We start from the raw sequence: 17100 nt of genomic DNA, 5'->3' as shown, positions 1-17100 counted from the left end.
ATAATGAGAGAGGGATTGAGTGTTGGTATGAGAAAAGGAGCCTTAATGGTTGCATTTGGATGAATGGGTGCTGAAAGATGGTATGTACATTTATACATTCTTGTCTCATCTTGTAAAATGTTTGAAAATAAGAGTAATTTTCAACTTAATTTTTCTTATTTTAGGCAAGTATATCGCGTCAACACAGCGACCTGACGGGACCTGGCGCAAGCAGCGGAGGGTGAAAGAAGGATATGTGCCCCAGGAGGAGGTCCCAGTGTATGTGGTTAGGCTTGAGTAGGGGTTTTCTGTTGGGGTCCCTACAGAAGGATAGAATATCCTTATGCCTACAAGTTCAGGGAGGACTCTCCTAAGCCCCAAGGAAATGGAAGGAGGGGCAACTATCTGAGAAAGGAGAGAAAGAGTCTGGGATTCAGGGATGAGTGAGGGTTACAGATCACTAGTCCTATACTTTTGACCTCTGTTCATTAGAACCTCCAGAGCTTTAGGTTCTAGGGACTTCGCTGCATCTTTCCTGCAGAGCAGAGGAAAGTTGGGGAGGGACCATAAAGAGAGAAAGGTGGTCAGGCCCGGTGGCCTACATCTGTAATCTGAGCACTTTGGGAGTCCTAGGTGGGTGGATTACTTGAGGTCAGGAGTTCAAGAACAGCCTCGCCAACGTGGTGAAACCCCGTCTGTACTAAAAATACAAAATTACAAAATACAAATGTCAGCCAGGCGTGGTGGCACGAGCCTGTAATCCCAGCTACTCAGGAGGCTGAGGCAGGAGAATCTCTTGAACCCGGGAAGTGGGAGGTTGCAGTGAGCCAAGATTGCGCCAGTGCACTTCAGCCCTGGCGACAGAGCGAGACTCTGTCTCAAAAACAAACAGGCAGGCGCGGTGGCTCTCTGTAATCCCAGCACTTTGGGAGGCCAAGATCGGTGGATCACCTGAGGTCAGGAGTTCAAGACCAGCCTGACCAACATGGTGAAACCCCATCTCTACTAAAAATACACACAGTTAGCCAGGCGTGGTGGCAGGCGCCTGTAATCCCAGCTACCCGGGAGGCTGAGGCAGTAGAATCGCTTGAACCCGGGAGGTGGAGGTTGCAGTGAGCTGAGATTGCGCCATTATACTCCAGCCTGGGCAACTGAGCGAGACTCCATCTCAAAAAACAACCCCACAAAAACAACAACAACAAAAAAAGGAAGCAAGAATGTAATGAGGATGAAGTGTTTGGAAGTTTAAGAAAAGGGATCAAAAAGTCAGTGATTCTCTGAAACTCTTGACATCCTTTGTTTCCTGCAGATATGAAAACAAGTACGTGAAGTTTTTCAAGAGTAAACCAGAGTTGCCCCCAGGGCTAAGCCCTGAGGCCACTGCTCCTGTCACCCCATCCAGGCCTGAAGGTGGTGAACCAGGCCTCTCCAAGACAGCCAAACGCAACCTGAAGCGAAAGGAGAAGAGGCGGCAGCAGCAAGAGAAAGGAGAGGCAGAGGCCTTGAGCAGGACTCTTGATAAGGTGTCTCTGGAAGAGACAGCCCAACTCCACAGTGCTCCACAGGGCTCCCGGGCAGCCCCCACAGCTGCATCTGACCAGCCTGACTCAGTTGCCACCACTGAGAAAGCCAAGAAGATAAAGAACCTAAGGAAGAAGCTCCGGCAGGTGGAAGAGCTGCAGCAGCGGATCCAGGCTGGGGAAGTCAGCCAGCCCAGCAAAGAGCAGCTGGAAAAACTAGCAAGGAGGAGGGCGCTAGAAGAGGAGTTAGAGGACTTGGAGTTAGGCCTCTGAGGCCTTTGGGGAATAGGGAATGGACTGCAGAACAAACCATGGGGCTCTCTGGGGTCTGGGGGAATATGGGCAACAGCAGTCAGGAGGGGTACCCCCCATACTGGCTTACTTCCACCTCTTGCGGCCCAGCTCTGTCCTCCAGAGCCTAGCATCTCCCTCAATCCTTCCCTTTTCTTCCCAACTTCTACTTTTTGGACTTTCCCCCTCCCATTCCCAGTGTTCAAAATCTCAGTGACTACCCCAGGTACCTTTGCTGCTGATTTGGGTGTCTTGTTTAAAAGAAAATCAGGTGGGTGGGAATCTCTTGGAGAACTGAGGCTGAGGGTAAAGGGAGTATGCCCAAGTCTTGGAGTCTTGGTTCCTGTTCACGGTGTTTATGGGTTATTTCCCTCTCCATCCCTCATTTTTTTTTTTTTTTTTTTTTAATAAAAAAGCAAAAACGAGAATAAACACAAGTAGACATGTCTGGCTTTGCCTCCTTATTTTCAACTCCTAGTAGATATTGTATCTCCTGAGTTTGGCACAGGAAGACAAGTATCGGGAGTGATTTCTTTTCTTTTCGAGACAGAGTTTTGTGCTGTTGCCCAGGTTGGAGTGCAGTGGCCTAATCTGGGCTCACTGCAAACTCTGTTTCCTGAGTTCACGCAGTTCTCCTGCCTCAGCCTCCCTCCTGAGTAGCTGGGATTATGGGTGCCCACCACCACACCTGGCTAATTTTTTAGTAGAGATGGGGTTTCACCATGTTGGCCAGGCTGGTCTTGAACTCCTAATTTCAGGTGATCAACCCACCTTGGCCTCCTAAAGTGCTGGGATTTTAGGTGTGAGTTACCGTGCCCAGCCGATATATATTTTTTTCTTTTTCTTTTTCTGTGAGATGGAGTCTCACTCTGTCTCCCAGGCTGGAGTGTAGTGGCGCGGTTTCAGCTCACTGCAACCTCTGCCTCCCGGGTTCAAGCAATTCTCCTGCTTCAGCCTCCCGAGTAGCTGGGATTATAGGCACCCACCGCCACACCCGCCCCTAATTTTTGTATTTTTAGTAGAGACAGTTTCAGCATGTTGGCCAGGTTGGTCTCAAACTCCTGACCTCAGGTGATCCACCCAGTTCAGCCTCCCAAAGTGCTAGGATTATACGTGTGAGCCACCACGCCCAGCCCAATATTTCTTTTAAATTTTTTTTTTTTCTCTTAGAAACTTCATTGGTCCTGGAGAAAGGGAGGCAAACGGCCCCTGCCTCCCGCTGAGGGTCCCCCCAGCCCTCACTGTTTCCCGTTGCCATTGATGGGGTGGTTCAGGTGCTCAGTGGAGGCCAGGAAGGCCTTGAGCTTGGGCCGGGCGCTGAGGTGTGCCATGTAGGTCGAGAGGAGGGGGAACACATCCAGGCAGCTGGTGGCCAGGACCTCGTGGATCAGCAAGTCCAGGAGGTTGTAGTAAACGAAGGATATCTGGTCGCCCACAATGAAGGCCTAGCCTCTCTGGTTCTGGGACGGCAGGGTCTCAAAAGGCTTCAGTTGCCTGGGCAGTGCCTTCACATAAGTCACCCTTGCCCACCTCATAATTGGTGTAGATGAGGGTGAGTTATTTATTTATTTACTTTATTTTTGAGACAGAGTTTCCCTCTTGTTGCCCAGGCTGGAGTGCAATGGCCCAATCTTGGCTCACTGCAACCTCTGACTCCTGGGTTCAAGCGATTCTCCTGCCACAGCCTCCCAAGTAGCTGGGATTACAGGTGCCCACCACCACACCTGGCTAATTTTTTGTATTTAGTAGAGACTGGGTTTCACTATGTTGGTCAGGCTGGTCTTGAACTCCTGACCTCAGGTGATCCACCTGCCTCGGCCTCCCAAAGTGGTGGGATTACAGGCGTGAGCCACCGAGCCAAGCCTGAGGTATTTATTTATTTATTATTATTATTATTTTTTGAGATGGAGTTTTGCTCTTGTCGCCCAGGCTGGAGTGCAGTGGCATGATCTCGGTTCACTTCAATGTCAACCTCCTGGGTTCAAGCAATTCTCCTGCCTCAGCCTCCTGAGTAGTTGGGATTACAGGCGTGCACCACCACGCCTGGCTAATTATTTTTATTTTTAGTAGAGATGGGGTTTCACCATGTTGGCCAGGCTGGTCTCGAACTCCTGATCTCAGATGATCCACCTGTCTCAACCTCCCAAGTGCTGAGATTACAGGCGTGAGCGACTGCACCCAGCCAGAGATATTTAATTTTTAAAAATTGTGAGTTTATGACCAAATTAGCAACACTAATTTCTGCATGTTTGCTGAGACTTCAGTAAACGAATTAGTGTTATAATCAAATGAAACTTAGAACAAATTTAACTTGACATGTTAATTTATATGTTGCCATTAGTGTGCTGAATAGCAATGGGAGTTTTGTACCTTCCTTACTGTTTCTGAAGATAATCTTATTTCACAGCTGCACCTAGGACAGCTCTTTTGAAATTTCACCTTCTTAGATGCCACCCCAAGATGGCATTGTGGAGCAAATTAGTGATACATGTAGAGGAACTTACACCCAAAAGATCTGTCACTTAATTTTTACATGTCCTCTGGTTTCCATACCCTCATTTATCACAGCCTTTTTCTCTAGCTAGCTGTGGGGGTAGAGATGAAAGGAGTGGGAAGTCATCTGTAATGAACTATCTCAAGAGTTCAGAGTTCTTAGCCTGACTCATAAGCTCACATATAATCTGGCCCTACTTAACTCCAGCATCATGTCTTTCCATTCTCCAACTATGATCAAACTCAATGCTGCAGCTGTACTGAACTTCTTTCAGTTCTTCAAATGAACCATATTCTGTCTGAGTCTCAGTCCTTTGCCTCTGCTTGTCCCTCTGCCTAGAACACATTCTGACCCCCTAATGAACTTTTTTTTTAATTGATAGAAATGGGGTTCACTATGTTACCTAGGGTGGTCTCCTGAGCTAAAGCCACCTGCCTGCTTCAGCCTCCCAAAGTGCTAGGATTACAGGCGTGAGCCACCAAGCCTGGCTCCTAATGAACATTTTCTTAGCCTTTGGCTCTCTTAAATGTTATTCTCTCTGGGAAGCCTTCCTTTAGTCGTATACACACACACACACACACACACACATATATATGTATATACATATATACGTATATACATACATATACACGTATATATGTATATGTATGTACATATACGTATATATGTATATGTACATATGTATATATGTGTATATATGTATGTGTGTGTATATACATATATATATATGTAATATATATGTAATTCCCAAGTAGCTGGAATTACAGGCATGCACCACCACGCCTGGCTAATTTTTGTATTTTTAGTAGAGACGGGGTTTCTCTACGTTGGTCAGGCTGGTCTCGAACTCCCGACCTCAGGTGATCTGCCAGCCTCGGCCTCCCAAAGTGCTGGGATTACAGGCGTGAGCCACTGTGCCCAGACAACCCTCCTCCTTATTAAACTATGAACTCCTCAAGCCCTGGGATTGTATTTATCATCACTGCATCCTCAGTCCCTGACATAGTACATTCTCAAATATTTGACTGAATGAGGCTGCAAGTCATGTGCAGAACAGAAGATGGGGGACAATTAGTGCCTCACACACAGCTGAACAGTTTATGAGTACTTGACTGTGCACCCCAGTCAAGTGTGAGACCAAAAGCAGCCTGAGTTCCCTTTCATAGGATCCCTATAAAATTATAGAGATTTTATATGTGAGATTTAATTGGCTTATACAGAGATGTTTGATGCTTTGTAAATTTAGATATCTTACAGGAATCTATACTTTAAAAGCCATTATTGGCCGGGCTCAGTGGCTCACGCCTGTAATCCCAGCACTTTGGGAGGCCGAGGTGGGTGGATAACCTGAGGTCAGGAGTTCGAGACCAGCCTGGCCAACGTGGTGAAACCCCCCTCTTTACTAGGAAATACAAAAATTAGCCAGGTGTGGTTACACGCGCCTGTAATCCCAGCTACTCGGGAGACTGAGGGACAAGAATTGCTTGAACTGGGAGGCAGAGGTTGCAGTAAGCCAAGATCATGCCACTGCACTCCAGCCTGGGCAACAGAGCGAGAATCTGTCTCAAAAAAAAAAAAAAAAAAAAAAAAGTTAACTGTAAAACAGCCTCAGGAAGGTCCTTCAGGAGGTATTCTAGAAGGAGGCATTGTTATAGGAGATGACAGCACCATGTGTGTTATTGCCCCAGAAAACCTTCCAGTGGGACAAAATGTGGTGGTGGAAGACAGTGATATTGATGATCCTGATCCTGTGTAGGCCTAAGCTAATATGTGTGTTAGCTTTTGTTTTTGTTTTTGTGAGGCAGCACCTCTCTGTCATTCAAGCTGGAGTGCAGTGGTGAAAACACAGCTAACTGCAGCCTTGACTTCCTGGGCTCAAGTGATCCTTCTGCCTCAGCCTCCTATGTAGCTGGGACTGTAGGCTTACTCCATCACGCTCAGTTAATTTTTTTTTTTTTTTGAGACAGAGTCTTGCTCTGTTGCCCAGGCTGGAGTGCAGTGACACGATCTAGGCTCACTGCAACCTCCACCTCCCGGGTTCAAATGATTCTCCTGCCTCAGCCTCCCCAGTAGCTGGGATTACAGGTGCACCACCATGCCTGGCTAATTTTTGTATTTTTAGTAGATACAGGGTCTCACCATGTTGTCCAGGCTGGTCTCTAACCCCTGACCTCAAGTGATCTGCCTGCATCGGCCTCCCAAAGTGCTGGGATACAGGCGTGAGCCACCACTCCCGGCTTTCTTTTTTTGAGACAGGATCTCTGTCACCTAGGCTGGAGTGCGGTGGTATGATAACGGCTTACTGCAGGCTTAAATCCTTGGGCTCAGGTGATCCTCCCACTTCAGCGTCCTTAGTAGCTGGGACTACAGCGTGTGCCACCGCACCCTGCTAATTTTAAAAATTTTTTTCTAGAGATGGGTTCTGACTATGTTGCTCAGGCTGGTCTCAAACTCCTAGGCTCAAGCAGTCAGGCCACCTCAGCTTCCAAAAGTGCTGGGATTACAGGCATGAGCCACTACGCCCAGCTCCCATGTCTTAGGGGTTTTTGTTTGTTTGTTTGTTTTTGTTTTGTTTTGTTTTTTTGAGATGGAGTCTCCCTCTGTCACCCAGGCTGTAGTGCAGTGGTGCGATCTTGGCTCACTGCAACCTCTGCCTCCTGAGTTCAAGAAATTCTCCTCTCCCTCAGCCTCCCTGAGTAGCTGGGACTACGGCGTGTGTCACCACACCCAACTATGGTTTTTTTTTCGTATTTTTAGTAGAGACTAAAAGTTACTAAAACATTACTAAAAGTTACTGCGACCTGTCCCATGTCTTAGTTTTTAACAAAAAAGTTTATACAATACAAATAAAATAAAATAAAAATTTTAAAAATAGAAAAAAGAGCCGGTCGTGGTGGCTCACGCCTTGTAATCCCAGCACTTTGGGAGGCCGAAGCGGGCGGATCACTTGAGATCAGGAGTTCAAGACCAGCCTGGCCAACATGGTGAAACCCAGTCTCTACTAAAAATACAAAAAAAATTAGCTGGGCACTGTGGTGTGTGCCTGTAATCCCAGCTACTCAGGAGGCTGAGGCAGGAGAATTGCTTGAACCCGGGAGGCAGAGGTTGCAGTGATCCGAGATCGCGCCACTGCACTCCAGCTTGGGCAACAGAGCAAGACACCATCTCAAAGTAAATAAGTAAATAAATAAAAATAGAAAAAAGCTTATAGAATAAGGATATAAAGAAATATTTTTGTACGGCTGTACAATGTGTTTCTGTTTTAAGCTAAGTGTTTTTTACGAAAGAGTCAAAAAGTTAACAAAAAATTTAAAAATTTGTAAAGTAAAAGTATCAGCTGGGTGCGGTGGCTCACGCCCGTAATCCCAACACTTTGGGAGGCCGAGGTGGGTTTATCACTTGATGCCAGGAGTTCGAGACCAGCCTGGCCAACAGGGTGAAACTCTGTCTCTACTCAAAAGACAAAAACTTAGCCAGGTGTGGTGGTGTGTGCCTGTAATCCCAGCTTCTCGGGAGGCTGAAGCAGGAGAATCACTTGAACCCGGGAGATGGAGGTTGCAGTGAGCTGAAATTGCACCACTGCACTCTACTGGGTGACACAGTGAGACTCCATCTCAAAAAAAAAAAAAAAAAAAAAAAAAAAACTTATAGTAAGCTAAGGTTAAATTATTATTGAAGAAAAATACTTTCTTATAAATTTAGTGCAGGCCAAGTATACTTTAATAAAGTCTACAGCAGTGTACAATAATGTCCTAGGCCTTCACATTCACTCACTGACTCACCCAGAGCAGCTTCTAGTCCTGCAAGCTCCATTCATGGTGTACCATTTTTTACCTTTTATATCCTAATTTTTCTGTACCTTTTCTATGTTTACATGTTTAGATACACAAATAAATTACTATTGGGTTACATTTGCCTATAGTATTCAGTAGATGCTTGTACATGCCATAGGGGTTTGTAGCCTAAGAGCAATAGGCCATACTATATAACCTAGGTGTGTAGGAGGTTATACTATCTAGTATGTAAGTACACTCTATAATGTTTGCACAGTGACGAAAAGGCCTAATGATGCATTTCTCAGAACACATCCCTGTTGCTAAGCAACACATAACTGTACATAATACTATATATATATAAAATAAATTTGAAAGCCACTGATATAATCAATTGTGAGGGGCTGAGGTATCACACATCCTTTCCTTCTTCTGGTTCCTATATTTGGGATGTGTGAGGTAAAGGATATTATTTTAATTACTTCCCCAATGGGCCCGTGTAGCTTATGGCAAATTAAATTATCCCCTGACTGTCTTTTCTATTTCTAAGGCTATTTATTTAATCTTGCTCTCTGCCTTGCATGTGATTCTGTCATAATGTGCAAATAGCAAGATTCTAGGGATCTGGAAGTGAGTTATTTTAGGACTGGTCATTTACTTTCATGGGCTCAGAACCTATGTGTTAGTTTATTATTGTCCACTAGGTGGTACTAGGAGGAGCCAATGTTTGCAAGTTACCTTGACCCTAGACACCAGCATTTTTTCAGAGTAGCAGATAGGTTTATTTTGTTAGATAATTTTTTCTCCCCAGGCTCCCAAGAATTTCAGGAGAGGGTATCTAGATCTTCCTCTCCTTCCCAAATATAACCTAGATGAACAAATTGAGGAGGATAGAAAATCTAGGATGAAGAAGGTACATTTTTTGGTCAATATTGCCACCTCTTAAAGATCAGGAATGCATTCCATTCTCTCCTGGAGATTAAAGATGTTCTATTGCAGTGGAAGGGATAGGGGTTATACCCCAAATGAACAACTGGCTTTGTGGGGTAATATAATTGGCTGAGAGGAGGAGAAAAAGGAAATGTTAAAGGATCTCTTCCTTGGGAAAGCAACAAGTCATAGAATTTGAATAAATGAAAATATTGAAAATAAAAACATTTTTCAAGAGCATTCTATAGGCCAGAAGAATAGAAAGTTGAATAAATTTTCCTTTCTAGAAACTAAAGGGAAACACGGGTAAATACCCAACCACAATACAATGTGATAAATAACCTAATAGGGACATACACAGGGTGCTATGGAAGCAGAGAGTGGACTCTTTTTTTGAGACAGAGTCTTGCTCTTGTCGCCCAGGCTGGAGTGCAGTGGCACGATCTCAGCTCACTACAATCTCCATCTCCCGGGTTCAAGCGATTCTCCTGCCTCAGCCTCCTGAGTAGTTGGGATTACAGGCGTGCACGACCACGCCTGGCTAATTTTTGTACTTTTAGTAGAGACGGGGTTTCATCATGTTGGTCAGGCTGGTCTTGAACTCCTGACCTCAAGTGATCTGCCCACTTTGGCCTCCCAAAGTGCTGTGATTACAGGTGTGAGCCACCGTGCCCGGCTGAGAGTGGACTCTTAAGTCAGCTATGAAGATGGGGATGGGGAGGTGGTGCTCAGGGAAGGCTTCCCAGAGGAGATGACATGGAGGCCAAGGCTGAGTCTGGAAAAATTAATAGTATCTCTCTAACATCCTGAAAATCCACACATTTCTGCTGTACTCAAGTCTCCCTTGGTGTCTTTATTTACTCCTGTGATTTCAATAATTACCTCTATGCTAATAATGCCCAATCTTTTTCTAGCCCAGTCATCTCTCTAAAACCATCAGATATCTCCTATTTTGGTGTTGATGCTTCAAATTCAACTTGTCTAAAAATATATTTACATACATGTTTACTATTTCCTATGCCCTTTCTTCTTCCTTCCTCTTCTTCTTTCTTCCTTCTTTTTCTTTTTTGAGAGGGTCTCACTCTGTCACCCAGGTTGGAGTGCAAGTGGTGCGATCACAGCTCACTGCAACCTTGTACTCAAGCAATCTTCCCACCTCAGCCTTCTGAGCAGCTAGGACTATAGGCACAATGTGACCACACCTGGCTAATTAAAACAATTTTTTTTCTGTAGGGACAGAATCTTGTTATGTTGCTCAGGCTGGTCTCTAACTCCTGCATGGCCTTTTATTGTGTGTGTAGATCTCAGTTACCTTTTTTTTTTTTTTTTTTTTTGAGACGGAGTCTTGCTCTGTTGCCCAGGCTGGAGTGCAGTGGTGTGATCTCGGCTCACTGCAAACTCCGCCTCCCGGGTTCACGCCATTCTCCTGCGTTAGCCTCCCGAGTAGCTGGGACTACAGGCGCCTGCCACCACGCCCGGCTAATTTTTTTTTTTGTATTTTTAGTAGAGATGGGGTTTCACCATGTTAGCCAGGATGGTATCGAGCTCCTGACCTTGTGATCCGCCCGCCTTGGCCTCTCAAAGTGCTGGGATTACCGGCGTGAGCCACCACGCCCTGCCTCAGTTACCATTTAATATCATTTTTCTTCAATCTGCAGAACTCCTTTAAAATTTCTTGTAGTGCAAATGATAACATTTTCAACTTTTGTTTGTCTAAAAATGTTTTCGTGTTTGATGGGTATACTGTTACTTCAACTGGATACAGAATTCTAGCTTGACATCTTTTTCTTTTAGCACTTTGAATATGTCATTCTATTGTCTTCTGGCCTGCATTATTTCCAGTAAGTCGGTGATTATTCTTATCCTTGCTTCCTTATATGTAACTTATCTTTTTCTCTGGCTTCTTTTCAGATTTCCTTTTGATAATTTTTTTTTTTTTTTTTTTTTTCTGGAGATGGAGTATCCCTCTGTCACCCAGGCTAGAGCGCAGTAGCGCGATTTTGGCTCACTGCAAGGCACACACCACCACGCCCAGCTAATTTTTGTATTTTTAGTAGAGACGGGGTTTCACTATCTTGGCCAGGCTGGTCTTGAACTCCTGACCTTGTGATCCACCTGCCTTGGCCTCCCAAAGTGCTGGGATTATAGGCTTGAGCCACCACACCTGGCTTTGATAATTGGTTTTCATGGCTGCATGTGGTGGCTTACACTTGTAATCCCAGTACTTTGGGAGGCCAACGTGGAGCTGTTTCTTTGCATAGCTCCCTTCTTTCCTGTACTCTCTTCCATAATATCTACCTCCTCAATCTCCCCGAACTCTGATCTCTGACCCTTCAACTCAGCAAAACTACTGTGCTCTGCTTGGGTTTCCCATTCCTGTGCTACAGTCTGGAAAGTTTCTCTGGGCAGATAGTTGGGATAATTGAAAGGCTTACACAATTTGTTTTCTTTCCTTTTCTCAGGGATCATAATCCTACGCTGCCTTTGTCTAACATCTGAAAAATGTTGTTTCACATATTTTGTACAGTTTAAGTTTTTAAAATGGTAGATGGGTTAGTCAGATACCAGTTACTTTGTCATGGTCATAAATATACAATTCCATTTTCACTGGGTATAACATTTTAGGTTCACATTTTTTAATACTTCAAAAGTGTCATTCTATTGTCTTTAGACTTACATTGTTATCTTTGTTCCCATATATGTAATCCGTCTTTGTTAGAAAGGAAAAGTAAAACAGCAATAAGATATACTTTACTATTATGTTGTTTAAATAAAAAGAGGCTGGGCATGGTGGCTCACACCTGTAATCCCAGCATTTTGGAGGTCAAGGCAGGCGGATCACTTGAGGTCAGGAATTTGAGATCAGCCTGACCAACATGGTAAAACGCTGTCTCTACCAAAAATACAAAAAAATTAGCCGGGCATGGCGGCACACACCTGTAATCCCAGCTACTCGGGAGGCTGAGGCAGGAGGATCACTTGAGCCCAGGGGACAGAGGTTGCAGTGAGCCGAGGTCACGCCACTGCACTCCAGCTTGTGTGACAGAATGAGACTCTGTCTCAAAAATAAATAAATAAAATAAATAAATAAAAAGAGTCCACTGTCGGTAAGACTCAGGGAAATGAGTACATTCACATATTTCTGGTGGTGCAAATTTCTTGTATGGACAGTTTGTTAAAAGTATTAGAGGCCGATAGCCAAAAAGCACAAACAACCCAAGTTGGTTAACCCATCTGTTAATTATCCATCAACAGATGAATAGTTAAACAAAATGTGGTATATACATAGGATGGAATACTGTTCAGCCATGAAAAGGAATACAATTATGAAACTTGCTTCAACGTGGATGAACTTTAAAAATATTATGCTAAGTGAAATAAACCAGACAGAAAAGGAAAAATATTGTATGATTCTACTTATAAGAGGTACTTAGAATAGATGTATTCATAGAGATAAGTAGAATAGCGGTTGCCAGGGACTGGGAGGGAGAATTGAGAGTTACTGCTTTATGGATATAGAGTTTTTGTTTGGGATAATTGAAAAGTTCTAGAAATCGTGGTGATGGTTATAACACATTGTGAATGTACTTAATGCCACTGCATTATACACTTAAATACAGTTAAAATGGCCAAGTGTGGTGGCTCATGCCTGTTTTCCCAGCACTTTGGGAGGCTGAGGCAGGAGGATTGCTTGAGGTCAGGAGTTTGAGACCAGCCTGGGTAATATAGCAAGAACCCATTTCTATAAAAACATTAAAAAATCAGCTGGGCATGGTGATGCATGCCTGTAGTCCTAGCTACTCAGGAAGCTGGGGTGAGAGGAATGCTTGACCCCAGAAGATCAAGACTGCAGTGAGCTACAAGTATGTCACTGCACCCAGCCTGGGTGACAGAGTGAGACCCAGTCTCACACACAAACAAAAAGATGGTTAAAATGGTACATTTTATGTTATGTATATTTTATCACAATTAAAAAATAAGAAAAAAATTAAAAACGAGAGAGCTAAGATGGTACATTTTCTTTGACACAGTAATTATACTTGTAAGAATTTTTCCTAAGGAAAAAATGAGATGTGTAAAGATTTAGTCATATGGATTTTTAAAGAGTAGTTTTACAAAACAAAATGAAACAAAACAAAACAAAAATAAAGAATTCAATCTTAATGTCCCCAAACAGACCACTGGTGAAATATAATATGATATACAATAAAATGCCATATAGCCACCAAAAAAAAACCCCCCAAACCCACTATTCTATCTGAAGATAGATTAGAAAAAAAATAAAGAACTATGTTGTAAAAGGATAATTTTTTTTTTGAGATGGATCTTGTTCTTGTCGCCTAAGGTAGAGCGCAGTGGCGTGATCTCAGCTTACTGCAACCTCCTCCTCCTCCTGCCTCAGCCTCCCAAGTAGCTGGGATTACAGGCACGCGCCACCACGCCCGACTAATTTTGTTGTTGTTGTCGTCGTTGTTTTGAGATGGAGTTTTGCTCTTGTTGTCCAAACTGGAATGCAATGGTGTGAACTTAGCTCACTGCAACCTCCGCCTCCTGGGTTCAAGAGATTCTCCTGCCTGAGTCTCCCGAGTAGCTGGGATTACAGGTGGGTGCCACCATGCCCGGATAATTTTTTGCATTTTTAGTAGAAATGGGGTTTCACCATGTTAGCCAGGCTGGTTTTGAACTCCTTACCTCAGGCGATCCACCCGCCTCGCCCTCCCAAAGTTCTGGAATTACAGGCGTGAGCCACCACCCCCAACCTGTTTTTTGTGTTTTGGGTAGATGTGGGGTTTCACCATGTTGGCCAGGCTGGTCTCGAACTCCTGACCTCAAGTGATCCACCTGCCTTCCTCCCAAAGTGCTGGGATTACAGGTGTGAGCCACAGCACCTGACCTGATATGAATTCCTTCTGCCTGGAGTTCCTCTCCTTGAGTGACAAGCTTGTTTTAAATGGGTTGTAAAAACAATGCCTTATCTAACAATAGTGTTTCAGATAATAAAGTGCAGGCTGTAACAATCCTCAAACACTAAAATATAAAGGCAAATTCAGCGAATTATTCCTATTTATTCCTACTAGGTTAGGAGCTCCTCATGGCCATAGAAATGACTAGTCTTATCCATTTCTAAATCCATGATTCTTGGTACCTAGTGTATAATGAAACATAATATAGACGTTTGTTTTTTGAACAAATCTAGTCGCTAGGGTTTGCTGTCAGAATACCTGGGTTCAAATCTCAGTTCTTTTTTTTTTTTCTTTTTGAGACAGAGTCTCGCTCTGTCTCCTGGGCTGGAGTGCCGTGGCACGATCTCAGCTCACTGCAACTTCCACCTACTGGGCTCAAGCAATCCTCTCACCTCAGCCACCCAAATAGCTATGACTACGGGCATGCACCACAATGCCTGGCTGATTTTTAAATTTTATTTGTAGAGACAGGGTCTTGCTATATTGCCCAGGCTGGTTGTGAACTTCTGGCTTCAGGTGGTCCTCCTGCCTGGGCTTCCCAAAGTATTGGAGTTACAGGCATGAGCCATCATGCCCAGCCTAAAGTTAGTTATTATTGATGAAGTTTTGAAATAGAGAACTGATGGTAAGATCATGGAAAATGAGGAGAAACCAGATATGTACTTCTCAAGATACCTCAACAAAATAGTATTTCTTTTCCTGATGTGTTGACCATGGTCTGGATCTTGCCAATATCCCTACAGACATCTGGTTTTGTCAGCACAGATAGTAGATCCAATTCTTGAGGATAGACTCATATTAGTCAAGCTTACAAGGCTGATTTATAAACTAGAACATATAAATTAGAATGTCAGTTTATCAATTTATACAAACCAAACCTACCATGAGGAATAGAACATTTGAGTCAGCACAACCAGCACTCTCACTGCCCACAAAATTATTGCTCCTTGGTTCACCAAATTATATTCAGAAGGTTACTTGGTGAGTATGCATATTAGTTTCCTGTGACTGCTATAACAAATTACCACAACTTGGTGGCTTAAAATAGCAGAAATGTATTCTCTCAAAGTACTAGAGGCTAGAAGTCCAAAATCAGCATCACTGGATCAAAGTAAAGGTGTCGGCCAGGCATGGTGGTGCATGCCTGTAGTCCCAGCTACTAGGGAGCTACTAGTACTAGGGAGGGTGAGTTAGGAGGATTGATTGAGCCCAGGGGGTGGAGGCTGCAGTGAGCTATGATTGTGCCACAGCACTCCAGCCTGGGTGGCAGAGCGAGACCCTGTCTCAAAAAAAGAAAAAAAAGCCAGGCGCAGTGGCTCACACCTGTAATCCCAGCACTTTGGGAGGCCGGTGTATCACCTGAGGTCAGGAGTTCGAGACCAGCCTGACCAACATGGTGAAATCCCATCTCTACTAAAAATACAAAATTAGCTGGGTGTGTGGTACATGCCTGTAATCCCAGTTACTTGGGAGGCTGAGGCAGGAGACTCATTTGAATCCAGGAGGTAGAGGTTGCAGTGAGCCAAGTTTGCACCATTGCACTCCAGCCTGGGCAACAAGAGTGAAACTCTATCTCAGAAAAAAAAAAAAAAAAGGAAAGAAAAATCAAGTTGTTGACAAGGCTGCACTCTCCCTCCCCAGGGGCTATAGGGGAGAATCTAATCCTTGCCTTTTCCAGCTTCTGGTAGTTGCCAGCATTTCTTGGCTTGTGACAGCATCACTCCAATCCCTGCCTTTATCTTCACATTGTCTTCTCCTCTGTTTGTGTGTGGAATCTCTCTCTCTCTCATGAGGATACAGGTGATTGTATTTGGGGCCCACCCACATAATCTAGAGTAATATAATCCGAAGATCCTGAATTTAATCACATCTGGGAAGACACCCCCGCCCACCTTTTTTTTTTTTGCCATGTAAGGCATTCTTTACAGGTTGTGGGATTAGGAAGTTAAGATCTTTTTTCCGGGAACATTTTTCAACTTATCACAGCATGGAAATTGGGACTAGGGGAGTGACCTGGTTTAGATGTGTGTCCCCTCCAAATCTCATGTTGAAATGTGACCTTCAATGTTGGAGGTTGGAGGTGGGTGTTTGGGTCATGCGGGCAGATCCCTCATGAATGGCTTGGTGCCCTCCCCTTGGTAATGAATGAGTTCTCACTCTATTAGCTCACACAAAAGCTAGTTATTTAAAAGAGCCTGGAATCTCTCTTGCTTCCTCTCTCGCCATGTGACACGACTGCTCCCGTCACCTTCTGCCATGAGTAAAAGCTTCGGAAGACCTCACTGGTGCGGCCATATTTGTACTGCCTGCAGGGCCGTGAGTCAAATTAACCTCCTTTCTTTATAAATTACCCAGTCTCAGGTAGTCCATTACAGCAATGCAAAATGGACTAATACAGGGAGTGAGTTATACTGCTAGAAAGATTGAAGACATCAGGCTTGCCATTGTGTGATGCATTTACTTCCACAGTTGGGATGGCTTAGTCAAGTGTCCTGAATACTCAAGTCCATTGCCAAGATTTATTCTCCCAAATACCATTCTTGAACGGTCACTACCAGTGTTTGCTTCTTTTTTTTTTTGAGACGGAGTCTCACTCTGTTGCCCAGGCTGGAGTGCAGTGGCATGATCTTGGCTCATTGCAACCTCTGCCTCCTGGGTTCAAGCTATTCTCATGTCTCAGCCTGTCAAGTAGCTGGGGTTACAGGCGCCCACCACCATGCCCGGCTAATTTTTTTATTTTTAGTAGAGATGGGGTTTCGCCATGTTGGTCAGGTTGGCCTTGAACTCCTGACCTCAGGTGATCCATCCGCCTCGGTCTCCCAAAGTCTTGGGATTACAGGCATGAGCCACCACACCTGGCCTGTTTTTTTTTTTTTTTTTTTGAGATGGAGTCCTGCTCTTGTCGCCCAGGCTGTAGTGCAGTGGCGCAATCTCGGCTCACTGCAACCTCTGCTTCCCAGGTTCAAGCGATTCTCCGGCCTCAGCCTCCTGAGTAGCTGGGATTACAGCTACCCGCCACCACTTCCGGCTAATTTTTGTACTTTTAGTAGAAATGGGGTTTTGCCATGTCGGCCAGGCTGGTCTTGAACTCCTGACCTCAGGTGATCTGCCTGCCTTGGCCTCCCAAAGTGCTGGGATTACAGGTGTGA

The 17100-nt window shown here is 44.4% G+C and overlaps 1 protein-coding gene and 1 pseudogene across 2 annotated transcripts in view; one reads left to right on the top strand and one right to left on the bottom strand.

The window, feature by feature from the left end:
- Window positions 1-2238, top strand: part of PYM1 (PYM homolog 1, exon junction complex associated factor) — a 27988-nt gene extending 25750 nt beyond the window's left edge. For both annotated transcript variants that reach the window (XM_009247878.4, XM_002823385.5), the window contains exons 2-3: window positions 165-258; window positions 1289-2238. In XM_009247878.4, coding sequence (XP_009246153.1) covers window positions 165-258; window positions 1289-1772 — 578 coding nt within the window. In that variant the 3' untranslated portion in view covers window positions 1773-2238. The remainder of the gene's footprint in view (window positions 1-164; window positions 259-1288) is intronic.
- Window positions 2239-3023: 785 nt separating this feature from the next.
- Window positions 3024-3347, bottom strand: LOC129049384 (glutathione S-transferase P-like; annotated as a pseudogene).
- Window positions 3348-17100: the final 13753 nt, after the last annotated feature.

Source organism: Pongo abelii, chromosome 10 (assembly GCF_028885655.2).
Source record: "Pongo abelii isolate AG06213 chromosome 10, NHGRI_mPonAbe1-v2.0_pri, whole genome shotgun sequence".
Taxonomy (NCBI): Eukaryota; Metazoa; Chordata; class Mammalia; order Primates; family Hominidae; genus Pongo; species Pongo abelii.
The sequence above is the reverse complement of the archived record's forward strand: the minus strand, read 5'-3'. Positions and strand labels throughout refer to the sequence as shown.